Here is a 15,267-nt window from a genome sequence, read left to right as displayed (position 1 = left end):
AGGCACCCCATCCATAAACATTCACTCCCTCCACCACTGACGCACAGTGGCAGCAGTGTGTACCATCTACAAGATGCACTGCAGCAACAAACAAAGGCTCCTTAGACAACACCTTCCAAACCTGCGACCTCTACCACCTAGAAGGACAAGAGCTGCAGATGCATGAGAACATCACCACCTGCAAGTTCCCGTCCAAGTCGCACACCATCCTGACTTGGAACTATATCGCTGTTCCTTCACTGTCGCTGGGTCAAAATCCTGGAACTCCCTTCCTAACAGCACTGTGGGTGTACCTACCTCACATGGACTGCAGCGGTTCAAGAAGGCAGCTCACCACCACCTTCTCAAGGGCAATTAGGGATGGGCAATAAATGCTGGCATAGCCAGTGACGCCCATGGATGAATTTAAAAAAATTAAAGGCAATCTTGGGACATTAGACTGGTGGAGACGAACCACTCAAATGAACAATGAGATCCTGATTAAGAGAAGGGGAATTCCTGGATATGAACTAATTAAATTGCAAGAGGGAATACACACTGAGCCATCATGTGACAGGTCCACCATCTGTTTGTTTTAAGATGGCTTTTCTCTCTCTTAACTGACACTGATCAGAAGAGATCCAAGTGGGGGTCCCTGTCTCTCTCTCTCCCCCCAGTCCACCTGGCAAGTTTCGAATCCTGTCTGCTGGCCGTAACCACCTAAGCATCACTGCAGCAGACAAAGACCCCGTGAAGGAACTCATCCACATCGCTATTTTTCAAGAGTACCACTGAGTCTGTTGACCACATCTACAAGCCGGAAGCCTCAGGACAGCCGAGTTCATCCAGAAGACAACCGAGTCACCAAGCTCCACAGACTGTCTACTTTCTTTTATTGCTCCGGGCTTCTTTGTTAAACTGAAGAAAACCTGTCTGTTCGGTTCTTTTATGATCATAGCACGTAAATAGTGAAACACTCACTGAATTGGCAAGCACATTCAATTTTAAAAAGAAATAACCCTGTTGCGGTCAAACAAGGGAAAAGAGGGGAGCCCTTTGACCCCTCCTCACCTGATCGTAACATTACAAATGATGATGGAGGTGAGCACATTGCAACTACAGATGGCACTTCAAAAATTCATTGCCTATGAAAGCACATCCTGGGGATGTGAAAGGCACTATATAAATGGAATAATTGATGGAGCTAACTGTAGAAAAGGAAAAGGTTCTAAAAAAAAATGGCAGAACTCGAAGTGGATAATTCAACAATACCTGAAGGCTGTTGGAACAAAGGCAGAGAGGAGAAAGCAGAGGCTCTAGACCATAATTTATCACTCCTCCTTAAATAAATCATTAAAAGCTAGCTTTCATTTGGAAAAACTAATCAAAAGGGTTAATGGAAAGTTGAACTTTATCTCAAGAAGGCTGTAATTCAAAGATATACAAATGCCTATTCTCAGAATACAAAATGAGAAATTTTCTTTTCTCCTCTATGTTTAGTTCATGTCATTTTCCCATCATTATCTTTTCAAGTTCCCGATGACATCCACCATGCCATCATTTCCACCCCCTCATTAATGCCATTGATTCACTTGCAGGAGGTGTACAATTGTAGTTGGATAATGATTCAAGCTCCCTTTCCTCCTCTACAGAAGTGCTCAGTCTCTAACGTCTGTGCATTTCTTTCTGACAGTACAGCTGGGAAAAAGAACTGGGGAATTGTGGATGCAGGTGCAAACACATACCTACCACTCTGATACACAGCATCTGTCCCAATCCTTTATTTGACTTGAGAGATCTCAGTGCCAGGGACTGGAACATTTTTTCAAGTTTTGCATTCAGTGTTAGAATAGAGAACTCCCAGGGTAGCTTTGCTGTGCACTGGATTCAAAGGTCCCTCTATGCCTTAACCCGAAACTCAAAAGGAGCTCAGTATGCAACATTTGAATCTTACACTAACCACCCTTGATGGCTGTCTGATTGAGGCCAACGTCCCTCCCATCTCTACCTCCATTACTACGAATAGATACAGGTACAGGAGAGAATTTCCACAAACAAACATTATAACTTCACACCCCACCCCCCAAAATGATTGTTATAAAAAGGAAATCTATGGCTGGGAATTGCTTTGGTGTTTAAGATGACAAAATGATTTAAAATGGTAGTTACAGAGAAACTCTTTTCTCTGGTAGACATAACCTTAAAATTAGAGCTAGGCCATTCAAACATGATGTCAGGAAGTACTTCTTCACACAAAGGCTAGTGGAAATCAGGAACTCTCTCCCCCAAAAAGGTGTTGAAGCTAGGTCAATTGAAAATTTCAAAACTGAGGTTGATTGAGTTTTGTTACACATGGGTATTAACAGTTTCCGAATAAAGGTGGGTAGATGGAGTTAAGATATAGATCAGCCATAATTGAATTGAATAGCGAACAGGCTCTGGTGTTTAGAAGGATTAGAGGTGATCTCATGGAAACATATAAAATTGTTAGGGGGCTGGTCAGGGTAGATGCTGAGAAGTTGCTTCCCCTGGCTGGGGAGTCTAGAATTAGGGCTCATAGTCTCAGGATACGGGGTCAGCCATTTAGGACTGAGCTGAGGAGAAATGTCTTCACTCAGAAGGTTGTGAATCTTTGGAATTCTTGGGCTGTGGATGCTCAGTCATTAAATATATACAAGACTGAGCTCAATAAATTTTTGGGCACCGGGATAGGGCGGGAAGCTAGAGTTGATGTCGAAGTTCAGCCATGTTCTTAATGAATAACGGAGAAGCTTCGTATGTTCTTGGTGAAAATGTTAAAAAAATTGATTTGACATTATTAACACAATGATGAAATTTAAATGTACTCTACAAGCTAGCCCATTTACTTTCCCATTTGAAAAAGCAATGTATGACGAAAAATGTAGAAATGCATTCCTTACCACACACATGATGTAGGAGAGGATGGCACCAGAAGAACCAATCAGAGCACCAACAATAGTTAGCAAGTTGTTGCTCAGCAGAAACCCTTCAGCACACAGTGCCCAGCCAGAGTAGCTATTCAACACTGTAATGACCACAGGCATGTCAGCACCACCAATAGCAGCTGTCAACATCACACCCTGCAGGAAAAACGGGCAAGGCAGGTGTAAAAATAACTGTTACAGAATACACCAAAAACCTATCCTGAACAACACAATGCGGGGTTTAGAATAACACGGGAAAGTAGCAAAATTTCATAAGATGAAAAAAAACTTTAAAAAGAATGAAAAATCTTTTGGTTAGAGAAGAATTTCATTTGAAAGTTTAAGAAATGTCTTAGAAGTACAATCATTTTACAGCTAAACTACATCTGAAAGAAACGCAATCATGAAAAGAAATCTAAAAATGAGCAGCAACACAGCAAGACCTAAATAGTTTTTCATTTTAAATGCTTCGATTGACATCATATAGGACTATTCACGTGAAGCACAAAATTTATCTCACAAACTAATATTAATTATGTCAATGTAATAGTACAGTCAGGATGTTGAATGGAGTGGAACTTCTGCCAAATAAAAGTCAAGGAACATGAGAAATCCTGGGAGTAGGTTATTTTAAATAGACAGGTCACTGTCTGCACCAATCCTGGTGCAAATGGTTTGCCAACTTCAGCAGGGAGGGAGGGATTATGCTGCAGCATCATGTCACAGCATTAAAGGTCCACAGGACTCCAAGCACTAACAGTAAAAAATAATATTTTGCACATTTTCTTCGTTTCTTCTGCCCATTTCAGCAATGTGATTTGGGATTTCCAAAACTCTAGCGCCTGTATCCTATCTTACACCAGGTCCTGCTTGCTCGTCACTGATTTATATTAGTCTCAAACTTAAAATTCGAATCATCATATTATGTCGCACCCTGGACTTGCCCCATATGACCTCCTCCAGCCCTACAATCCTTCCCAAACTTTGCATTCCTCTGACTCTGATGTCTTAAGCAACACCCTCCCCACTTTTCTCCACCGAGAAACCGAGCAGTGAAGAGCACAGGTACACAACAGAGCTATTACAATTTTCCATCTATTCATTGAAAATAACAGGCTCCATCAGGGATTTTCCTACCAGCCCTGATTTTCCAGTATGCACTGTGCCCAGATGATCCAATAATCCCAGACACAGCGACAGGAACATTTGCCCACCTTTTATTCTTTAAAAAGAATGCCATACACCATAATAAGTCATACTCTTAAATCAGAATGAGTACCTATCATTCCAAATTAGCCTCTTATACTACAGCCCAAATAGAGGACAACTGTAACTCTCCAAATTACCATGACATCTGAAAATCAACATTTTCAGGTTCTTCCATATACAAAACTGACTGTTTTCTGTTACATACCATAACAACAGAAAGAGCAGACACTGAACCCAAACAGGCGATACCAGTTGCATAACTTGGGTCAATCATATATGGAACTATTGATCCAGCGCTGGCTGCCAGTAGGCTTGCATTCAGAAAGTGGCGCCCAGGGAGAAGCAGTGGAGCTGAATTCAACAAACCTGTAAAAAAACAGAAAAGCAGCAATTGTTTGGTGCCCGTGCTCACATTTTACGACCAGAAGAACTCCTATCCTGTCAATTCTTCACAACAATGCTGTCAGGTCATTTAATAACTTGCAGTAGTATCGGGAAATAGTATATAATCCCTGAACAACAGTGCAAATAATGCAAGCCACATTTCTGAAAAGGGGGAGCCTCCCATAAAACTGTACTGGGAAATGGAACTGTATCCTGGGAGTACACGTCAGGACATGTGGGTCATTATTTCTTTCTCGGTTTGTCTGCCAAGATGTAAAGAAAGAAATACTTGCATTTACATAGTACCTTTCATGACCATCGCATGTCTCAAAGCACTTTACAGCCAATGAAATACTTGTGAAGTGTAGTCACAGTTGTAATGCAGGAAGTGCAGCAGCCAATTTGCACACAGCAAATTCCCACAAACAGCAATTTGATAATAACTAGATAATCTGTTTTTGTAACGTTGATTGAGGGATAAATGTCGGAGCGCCAGGGATAACTCCCCTATTCTTCAAATAGTGCCATGTAATTTTTTTATATCCACCCAAACAGGCAGCTTGGGGCCTTGGTTTAATGGCTCAGCCAAAAGGTGACACATCCAACAGTGCAGCATTCCACTGGAGCATAAGCTTTGATTTTTGTGCTGAAGCCCTAAAGCTGGGCTTGAACCCATAACCTTGTATTAGAGAAACAAGAGTACTACTAACTGAGCCACAGCTGATATGGACTAGTAACTAGGAAATTGAGCCAGCTAAAACTGACCCAATAATTCCTGCACTTTCAAACCCAACTTCTAATTACGTAAAACCTCCATTTCTATCAATCATGAAATGAAACTAAATATTATGTACATATATGCACATTCTATGCGCACGTATTGTAATGTAATATCCATGAATTTCACAATAAGGTTCCTACTTTTACATTTGTACTATGTTCAGAGCTGTTAGGGCTGGGATACAGAACACTTCTGATTTCAGGAACCCAGCACCAGCATCAAGCACGCTCAGACTGAATACAGCATGGGTTAGATATGAACCAGAATTTACATTTATTTACACCTTTGATTTATTAAAACATCCCATGGCACTTCATAGAGACAAAATCAGACACTAAGTTGTTGTTGGAGAAGAGTTGAAAGAGGTGACTGCAACAAGTAGGTATTCAGGAGACTTTTGAAATTGGGGATTAAGGTAGCAAGGTGGAGGGGGTTAAGGAACAGTGTTCCAGAAAGGTACCTGAAGACTGTCACTGAAGATGAATTGGAGAAAATGGAGTGCAAAGGAAGCTATTGTTAAAGGAACTGAGGGCACACATTGGCACATAGGGTTGGATGAGGTTGCAGAGGTAGAAACAGGTGAGATCAAGGACACTTTGGTAAACATGGGTGATGAATCGGGATTCAATATATCAGGTAATAGGAGACATTAGTGGTTAGGAGAAAGAGGAATTAGTATAGGATGAAATGCAGACAGAATTGACAACATACATGGAAAGCTGGCATGATGAGCATAGGTAAAGCTGAGCTGAAGACAATGGGGCTGTATTTTATGTGGCCACCGCCACACTCGGCAGCGGCCGTAAAAGATGGCCCCTGCACACACGGTATTCACTCCGCAGAGCCAACGCGATCTTAAACTCAGCGGCTCATTAACATGCCTGGGGCGGCCATCCCCCGCGCTCCCCACCCCCAATGAGGTGGAGGGGGCGGACGAGCTATGCCCAGCAACAGCAACCGGCGCCACTACGCTGGTGCCAACACCATTTTTAAAGGGCTTAAAGCCCTAAATGACAGTTTGTAATCGTAAAGGCAAACTGCATTTAAAATTATCAAAAATAATTTTAAAAATCTTTCCATCCCTCCCCCCCCCCGCAATAGCCTTATATTCAATTCCTTGCCCACTCACCCCCCCCATAATACTTAACTTGACTACGTGACCTTCCTCCCCACCAAAGTTCATAAACTTTACCTCTCAACCCCTTCCCACCATCCCCCCAACCAATCCAAAGAGTTTGACCCTGCTCCCTCCCTCCCGCACTGAGAAAATTACCTCCTGCCGCCTCCCGATCTGAAGGCGCATCAGTGCCAGCCGCCAGGTTAAGGATTGCAACTGGCTGTCTGAATTGCTGCAGCCTGCATATTATTGAATGGTAAGTGCCCATCTGCATATTGCAATCCGAGTCCCGTTGCTGAGCAGCAGGGGAGGCTGACACGAGGCCTTGCCACTACCACCAAGATCGGGACAGGCCCTGGCGGCATCATGGTCAGAGGCGGGCCTCATCCAGAACAATCTTCATGCCCCCACCCCCGCCACAGTTCCCGACGTTGAAGCCGCTCTAAAATTCAGCTCAATGAATGCAGAGATGAAGGTTTCAGAAGCAGAAAACATCAGGCAAGGATGTTGCAGACATCATTAAAACAACTGAAAATGAGTTTATCACAAAAAATAGGAATTTTTAATCACAGTGTCAATCCACGACGTCTGAGTAACCCAATTTTAAAATGTTGAATTCACTTCTAAAAAACATGTTAAACAATTTTCTGGTACTATTAGGGTACATTTGTCAGTTTCTTAGTAAATTTTTAAAAAATTATTCAAAAACTTTTAAAACATCCCTTTTCGTGTCCCTGTGCCCAAATGTGCCAATTTAATTTTTAAAGCCTCCCTGAAGGCCTGAAAATGAATGCAATCAGCAGAAACGCTTGGTGATGGGTGATTTTGGGGAGTGGCCAGTTTTGTGGGTGGGGCCAGCTTCCAGTACAATCTTTCAAAAACTTGTGCAAAAGATCATGGAAACTTGACCTGCCCTGAATGCAAACTGCAATCTTTTGTGCCAGTTATGTCAATTATGGCTGAACTGCACCAAAAGAAAAGCACAAACAGTAACTCCAGGCTGCAATGTTTGAAACTTAGCACAGGGTCAACCAGAACACTGAGCTGAATAAGATGCTGATATTGAGTTGGAAAGAGTTGAAAAAAGTGCTTGCGCAAGCACAATTTTATGCCGAACAAGGGGTTAGACAGCACCACGATGAAATATGTAAGATTCTGAGGGGGCTTGACAGGGTAGATGCTGAGAGGATGTTTCCCCTTGCGGAAGAATCTAGAACCAGGCACACAGTTTCAGAATAAGGGTTCTCCCATTTAAGACCGAGATGAGGAGGAATTTCTTGTGTCAGAGAGTCATTAATCTTTGGAATGCTCTTCCCCAGAGAGCAGTGGAGGCTGGGTCATTATATATATTCAAGGCTGAGATATCGGGGAGTCAAGCGTTTTGGGGAATAGGCAGAAAAGTGGAGTTGAGGCCAAGATCAGATCAGCCATGATCTTATTGGATGGAGGCCATATGGCCTACAGATGCTCCTATTTCCTACCTTCTAATATACTTATTGTAGAAAGACTGAGCTGAATGCTGACAGTGTGGAAATTGACTCCCTTGCTACAGACAGCACATAAATAAGATAAAGGATGAAATCCCAAAGCATTCTGAGTTACCGCATTGGGGAGTTAGGAGAAGTAATTGCAAAAGATATGCTAGGAATGGAATTAAGCAAGAGAAGTGTCATGGAGGTACACCACAGAGGACAGACAGTGGAAGAAGATGGGGTGGTCAACCATTTCGAACACCAAAAGAAATCAAGGAAGGCAATTCAGCAAAACTGAAAGGATGTCATTGGTGACGTCAACCAGGCAGTCTCAGTGTTACTGACTCACAAGAACACAAGAAAGAGGAGCAGGAGTGGACCATATGGCCCATCGAGCTTGCTCCGCCACTCAATACGATCATGGCTGATCTTAGGCTTCAATTCCACTTTCCTGCCCGCTCCCCATACCCCTTGATTCCCTGAGAGACCAAAAATCTGTCTATCCCAGCCTAAAATGTATTCAATGATGGAGTATCCACAACCCTCTGGGGTAGAGAATTCCAAAGATTCACAATCCTTTGAGTGAAGTAACTTTTCCTCATCTCAGTCCTAAATGATTGGCCCTTTATCCTCAAACTGTGCCCTGTGTTGTTGATTCTCCGACCAGCAGAAACAATCTCTCAGTGTCCACCCTATCCAGCCCCTTCAGAATCTCGCATGTTTCAATAAGATCGCCTCTCATTCTTCTAAACTCCAGAGAATATAGGGCCAATTTACTCAGCCTTTCAGCATAGGACAACCCCTTCATCCCAGGGACCAATTTAGTGAAACTTTGCTGCACCGCGTCCAATGCAAGTATATCCTTTCTTAAATGTGGAGACCGAAACTGCAAACAGTACTTCAAATGTGGTCTCAACAAAACCGAACAACTGCAGCAAGACTTCTATACTCCTGAACTCCAATCCCCCTGCAATAAAGGCCAACATGCTATTTGCCTTCCTAATTGCTTATTGTACCTACATGTTAACTTTCTGTGTTCCTTGTACAAGCATACCCAAATCTCTCTGAACATCATGTTAGGACCAGGTGAGAAAGAGGTCTAGGGTCCCTTTCAGCCTTCACCTGGTCTTACTGTAACAGGGTTTAATTTTAAACACACCATGCTTTTAGCTACCCCTTGGTGAATCCTTGTTCACCGCTTTCCCATTATAAGGCAAAGAAACCAGCACAAACAGGCTTTCTTAGGTTTAAAGAAGAAAAGTGAAATTTTATTAAACTTAAACTCTAATTCGGTTAACGCCTACAGAAACATGACGCGCCCACACTAGCATGCATATGCGATACACACGTGCAAATGGAGACAGAAAAGAGCTGAACAAAAATAAAAGTTTGAGGCGATCTCTGAAGAGGGTTTTTTTGTTACTGTGCTTCGAGTTCGCTGTACAGTTCATGATTGTAGGTAGGTCTTACTTTTCGTTGGGGCTCTGTATTCTTCTTAAACCTTGTTCAATGTAGGAGACTTTTCTCTCTTGGTTCATGTGTTTTTGAAGCTCCATGAGAAAGAGGTGGGAGCAGACAGACAGGAGAGGCTGTGGCGAGCCAGCCAGGAGAAGTATTTTCCGTCCAGGAGCCAACAGACTCTCTTCCAGTTCAAACACTGTCTGTACAATTTAAAACTCCCCAAGTTGGCCAGCAGGCTAGTCATGTGACTGACTGGTTATAACCACTTCTGGCTTTGTGTATTTTGTGTGTCAGGAAATGGTCCTTTGTCTACAAATACTGTCTGTTAATATGCAAAAATACCTTTCCAGCCAGGGGCCTGGCAGCCCCTTGTAACAGGCCTTCTCTTCTTCCCAGCAACAATTTGAAATTTAATGTCCATGTGGCGAAATTAATGTGCCTCATTCTTGGCAGGTGGGGGCCTGCATGACAATCAACATTGACATGTTTCACACCTTTTAAAAATATTCTGCTTTTCTATTCTTATGACCAAAGTGAATAAGTTCACACTTCCTTACATTATACTCCATCTGACATCTTGTTGCCCACTCACTTAACCTGTCTATATCTCTTTACAGCCTATCGGTGTCCTCCCCACAGCTTACCTTTCCATCTACCTTTGTATCATCAGCAAACTTAGATACATAACTCTCTGTCTCTTCATCCAAGTCATTAATATAGATTGTAAATAGCTGAGACCGCAGCACTGATCCCTGCAGCACGCCACTATTTACTGCCTGCCAACTTGAAAATGCCCCATTTATGCCCACTCTTTGCTTCCTGTCCGTTAACCAATCCTCTATCCATGCTAATATATTACCTCCACCTCCATTAGCCCTTATCATGCCAATTAATCCTTTTGTGTGGCACCTTATCAAATGCCTTTTGGAAATCCAGGTATACTAAATCTACTGGTTACCCTTTATCTACCCTACTAGTTACATCCTCAAAAAACTCAAATATATTTGTCAAACAGGATTTCCTTTTCGTAAAATCATGTTGATTTGTTCTAACCATACTGTGCTTTGCGAAGTGCATTGTTAAGACTTCCTTAATAATAGATTCCACCATTTTCCCAATGACTGATGTTAGGCTAACAGGCCTGTTGTTCCCTGTTTTCTCTCTCCCTCCTTTCTTGAAAAGCAGTGTAACATTTGCCAACTTGGAATCTGATGGGACTGTTCCCGAATCTACGGAATTTTGGAAAATCATAGCTCTAGCATCCACTATCTCTGCAGCTATCTCTTTCAGAACCCTAAGGTGTAGGCCATCAGGTCCTGGGGAATTTTCAAATTTTAGTCACTTAAATTTTTCCAATACTTCTTCTCTGCTGATATTAATTTCCTTAATTTCTTCATTCTTGTAAGCCCCTAGGTTACTCTCTATTTCTGGTATGAAATTTGTGTCTTCAACTGTGAAGATAGGCACAAAATATTTGTTCAATGCCTTTGCCACTTCCTCATTCCCCATGTTAATTTCTCCTATCACTGCTTCTAAGAGAACTGTTCACTTCAGTTACTCTCCACCTTTTTAGATACCTACAAAAGCTCTTACAATCTGTTTTTATATTACTGGAGAGTTTACCCTCATTCTATTTTTTCCTTTTTTATCAACTTTTTGGTGGTTTCAAAAACACTCCCAACCCTCAGGCTTTCTACTCTTTTTTGCAACATTGAAAGACTCTTCTTTAAATCTAATAGTATTGTTAACTTCCCGAGTGAGCCACGGATGGGTCTTTCTTGCTGAGTTTTTGTACTTCAACGGAATGTATTTTTGTTGAACATTTCAAATTTTTTTTAAGGTTAACTTTAAAGGTTTCCCACTATTCATTTACCGCCATACCTTTTAAACTATTGATCCAATTTACGAAAATACGAATTAGGAGCAGGAGTAGGTCACTCGGCCCCTCAAGCCCACTCCGCCATTCAGTAAGAACATGGCTGATCTGATTGCAAACTCAACTCCACCTTCACGCCTACCCCCGATAACCTTTCACCCCCTTGCTTATCAAGAATCTATCGACCTCTGCCTTAAAAATATTTAAAGACTGAGTTTCCAGTGCCTTTTGAGGAAGAGAGTTCCAAAGACTCACGACCTTCTAAGAGAAAAAAAGATTCTCATCACTGTCTTAAATGCCTTATTTTTAAATAGTGACCCCTAGTTCTAGATTCTCCCAGAAGAGGGAACATCCTCTCCACAGCCACCCTGTCAAAACCCCTCAGGATCTTACGTTTCAATCAAGTCACCTCTTACTCTTCTAAATTCCAGCAGATACAAGCCTAGCCTGTCCAATCTTTCCTCATAAGACAACCCACCCATTCCAGGTATTTGTCTAGTAAACCTTCTCTGAACTGCTTCCAACACATTTACATCCTTCCTTAAATAAGGAGACCAAGACTGTACACAGTACTCCAGATGTGGTCTCACCAATGCACTGTATAACTGAAGTATAACCTCCCTACTTTTGTATTCAATTCCCTTTGCAATAAACAATAACATTCTATGAGCTTTCCTAATTACGTGCTGGACCTGCATACTAACCTTTTGCGATTCATGCACTAGGACACCCAGATCCCTCGGCATCTCAGAGCCCTACAATCTCTCACCATTTAGATAATATGCTTCTTTTTTATTTTTCATGCCAAAATGGACAATTTCACATTTTCCCACATTGCACTCCACTTGACAGATCTCTGCCCACTCATTTAACCTATCTATATGTCTTTGCAACCTCCTTATGTCTTCTTCACAACTTACTTTCCTACCTATTTTTGTGTCATCAGCAAATTTAGCAACCATACCTTTGGTCCGTTCGTCCAAGTCATTTATATAAATTATAAAAAGTTGAGGCCCCAGCACTGATCCCTGCGGCACACCTCTCGTTACATCATGACAACCAGAAAATGACCCATTTATACCTCCTTTGTTTCCTGTTGGCTAGCCAATCTTTTATCCATGCCAATATGTTACCCCCTACACCATGAGCTTTTATTTTCTGCAATAACCTTTGATGTGGCACTTTATCAGTTCTCCCCTCATTCCTACATAATAGGCTTTGTTTAAGTTTAGGATTCTTGTTTGAGATTGGAGTATATCACTTTCAAACTTAACATGGAATTCAATGGTGTTATGATCACTATTTCCCAGTAGATCTTTTACTATGACATTACTTATTAACCCTGCTTCATTACACAATACCAGATCTAAGATAGCTTTATCCCTAGTTGGTTCCACAACATATTGCTTCAAGACACTGTCCCGAAAACATTCTACAAACTCATCTTCTAGACCACTTTAGCCAATTTCATTGTTTCAGTCTATATGAATATAAAGTACCCCACAATTATAACATTGCCTTTGTTACAAGCTCCAATAATTTCTTGTTTAATGCTCTGTCCAACCGTACAACTAATCAATAGAAACCAGAGTTGGGTGGCAACTGTTGGAAATCTTGGAGAGGAAAGGAAATGAGAATCAAAGGAAGGAGGAAAAGAAAGGAAAGCTTGTAGTTTTTACAATGGGGTGGATTTTGTGCTCGGTTGGAAGGCAGGTTGTGTGGCAGGGCGGGGGTGCTGCAGAATCGGCGCAGATTCGTCCGTCAGGGAACCCGTAATGCCGGGTTCCGATTTTCTCGGAGACGGCAAGATTCCATGGCAGCACCTCTGCCACGAAGCGGAGGGATTGTAGTTTAAATATGTTAAATACTGTTTTGTGGCTTTCGTGCAGAGAGATCGACCGTTGACATGCTGTTCTCCCTTCGTCAGATACAGGAGAAATGCCGTGAACAACAGATGCCCCTCTACATTGCTTTCATTGATCTCACCAAAGCCTTTGACCTCGTCAGCAGACGTGGTCTCTTCAGACTACTAGAAAAGATTGGATGCCCACCAAAGCTACTAAGTATCATCACCTCATTCCATGACAATATGAAAGGCACAATTCAACATGGTGGCTCCTCATCAGAGCCCTTTCCTATCCTGAGTGGTGTGAAACAGGGCTGTGTTCTCGCACCCACACTTTTTGGGATTTTCTTTTCCCTGCTGCTTTCACATGCGTTCAAGTCCTCTGAAGAAGGAATTTTCCTCCACACAAGATCAGGGGGCAGGTTGTTCAACCTTGCCCGTCTAAGAGCGAAGTCCAAAGTATGGAAAGTCCTCATCAGGGAACTCCGCTTTGCTGACGATGCTGCTTTAACATCTCACACTGAAGAGTGCCTGCAGAGTCTCCTCGACAGGTTTGCGGCTGCCTGCAATGAATTTGGCCTAACCATCAGCCTCAAGAAAACGAACATCATGGGGCAGGACGTCAGAAATGCTCCATCCATCAATATTGGCGACCACGCTCTGGAAGTGGTTCAAGAGTTCACCTACCTAGGCTCAACTATCACCAGTAACCTGTCTCTAGATGCAGAAATCAACAAGCGCATGGGAAAGGCTTCCACTGCTATGTCCAGACTGGCCAAGAGAGTGTGGGAAAATGGCGCACTGACACGGAACACAAAAGTCCGCGTGTATCAGGCCTGTGTCCTCAGTACCTTGCTCTATGGCAGCGAGGCCTGGACAACGTATGTCAGCCAAGAGCGACGTCTCAATTCATTCCATCTTCGCTGCCTCCGGAGAATACTTGGCATCAGGTGGCAGGACCGTATCTCCAACACAGAAGTCCTCGAGGCGGCCAACATCCCCAGCTTATACACACTACTGAGTCAGCGGCGCTTGAGATGGCTTGGCCATGTGAGCCGCATGGAAGATGGCAGGATCCCCAAAGACACATTGTACAGCGAGCTCGCCGCTGGTATCAGACCCACCGGCCGTCCATGTCTCCGCTTTAAAGACGTCTGCAAACGCGACATGAAATCCTGTGACATTGATCACAAGTCGTGGGAGTCAGTTGCCAGCGTCCGCCAGAGCTGGCGGGCAGCCATAAAGACGGGGCTAAAATGTGGCGAGTCGAAGAGACTTAGTAGCTGGCAGGAAAAAAGACAGAGGCGCAAGGGGAAAGCCAACTGTGTAATAGCCCCGACAAACAAATTTCTCTGCAGCACCTGTGGAAGAGCCTGTCACTCTAGAATTGGACTTTATAGCCACTCCAGGCACTGCTTCACAAACCACTGACCACCTCCAGGCACTTATCCATTGTCTCTCGAGATAAGGAGGCCAAAGAAGTATATAATTCGCCGGGATCCTACCAGGTGTTCAGGATCTTCTGCATGGCGTGTGGCACTCACTTCACTTCGCCGTCTTTGAAAAGCAGGCGCCACTGAGGCGGGAGTCCTCGGTGCTTGCAAAGGTTAGGTAAGTTATGTGTTGCTATTATCATGAATTTTTTTTGGCGTCGGACATTGCCACTAAGCTCAATCTTCAGTTGTAAGGGAAGGGGGTGGAATCTCTTCAAGTGGGTACTGTGGAGGGGGGGAAGCAGGAAACTCTGCAAGTGGGTACCATGGTTAGGGGGGGGGTGGGGAAGGGTCAAACTCTGCAATCCAACATCAGGAGATGCTGTTAATGGCATCGCCAATGCCGCCCCCACCAGGTGATTGGGAGGGGACGGCCGGCGTCATCATGCCAAGTTACGTGGCGGTGCAGCCACGAACCTCACGTGCGGGTGACCGACATTTTGTGTATCCGCCGTCACTCCCGGCGATGTGATAACAAAGTCCAGCCCAAAGTTTTGTATCAGAAACAACTCAAAAGTGCTCCTCGTGCACTTTACTGCTCACAAGCCAGACATTTAAAGTCATAGAGTCATTGCGAGATACTGTATCGAAACAGGCCTTTTGGCCCACCGAGTCCACGCTGACCATCAACCACCCATTTATACGAATCCTACATTAATCCCATTTTCCCTTTCCCATTTGCACATTTGTGCAGGCACCATGGT

At 43.3% G+C, this 15,267-nt stretch overlaps 1 protein-coding gene across 1 annotated transcript in view; it reads right to left on the bottom strand.

The window, feature by feature from the left end:
- Window positions 1–15,267, bottom strand: part of LOC137370788 (NAD(P) transhydrogenase, mitochondrial-like) — a 212,996-nt gene that overhangs the window by 75,949 nt on the left and 121,780 nt on the right. Inside the window, exons 16-17 of the mRNA XM_068032745.1 lie at window positions 4,339–4,499; window positions 2,901–3,080 (exon numbers count right to left, since the gene is read on the bottom strand). Coding sequence (XP_067888846.1) covers window positions 2,901–3,080; window positions 4,339–4,499 — 341 coding nt within the window. The remainder of the gene's footprint in view (window positions 1–2,900; window positions 3,081–4,338; window positions 4,500–15,267) is intronic.

Source organism: Heterodontus francisci, chromosome 1 (assembly GCF_036365525.1).
Source record: "Heterodontus francisci isolate sHetFra1 chromosome 1, sHetFra1.hap1, whole genome shotgun sequence".
NCBI classification, from domain to species: Eukaryota; Metazoa; Chordata; class Chondrichthyes; order Heterodontiformes; family Heterodontidae; genus Heterodontus; species Heterodontus francisci.
Note: the sequence above shows the minus strand (reverse complement) of the source record. Positions and strands in the feature narration are given on the sequence as shown.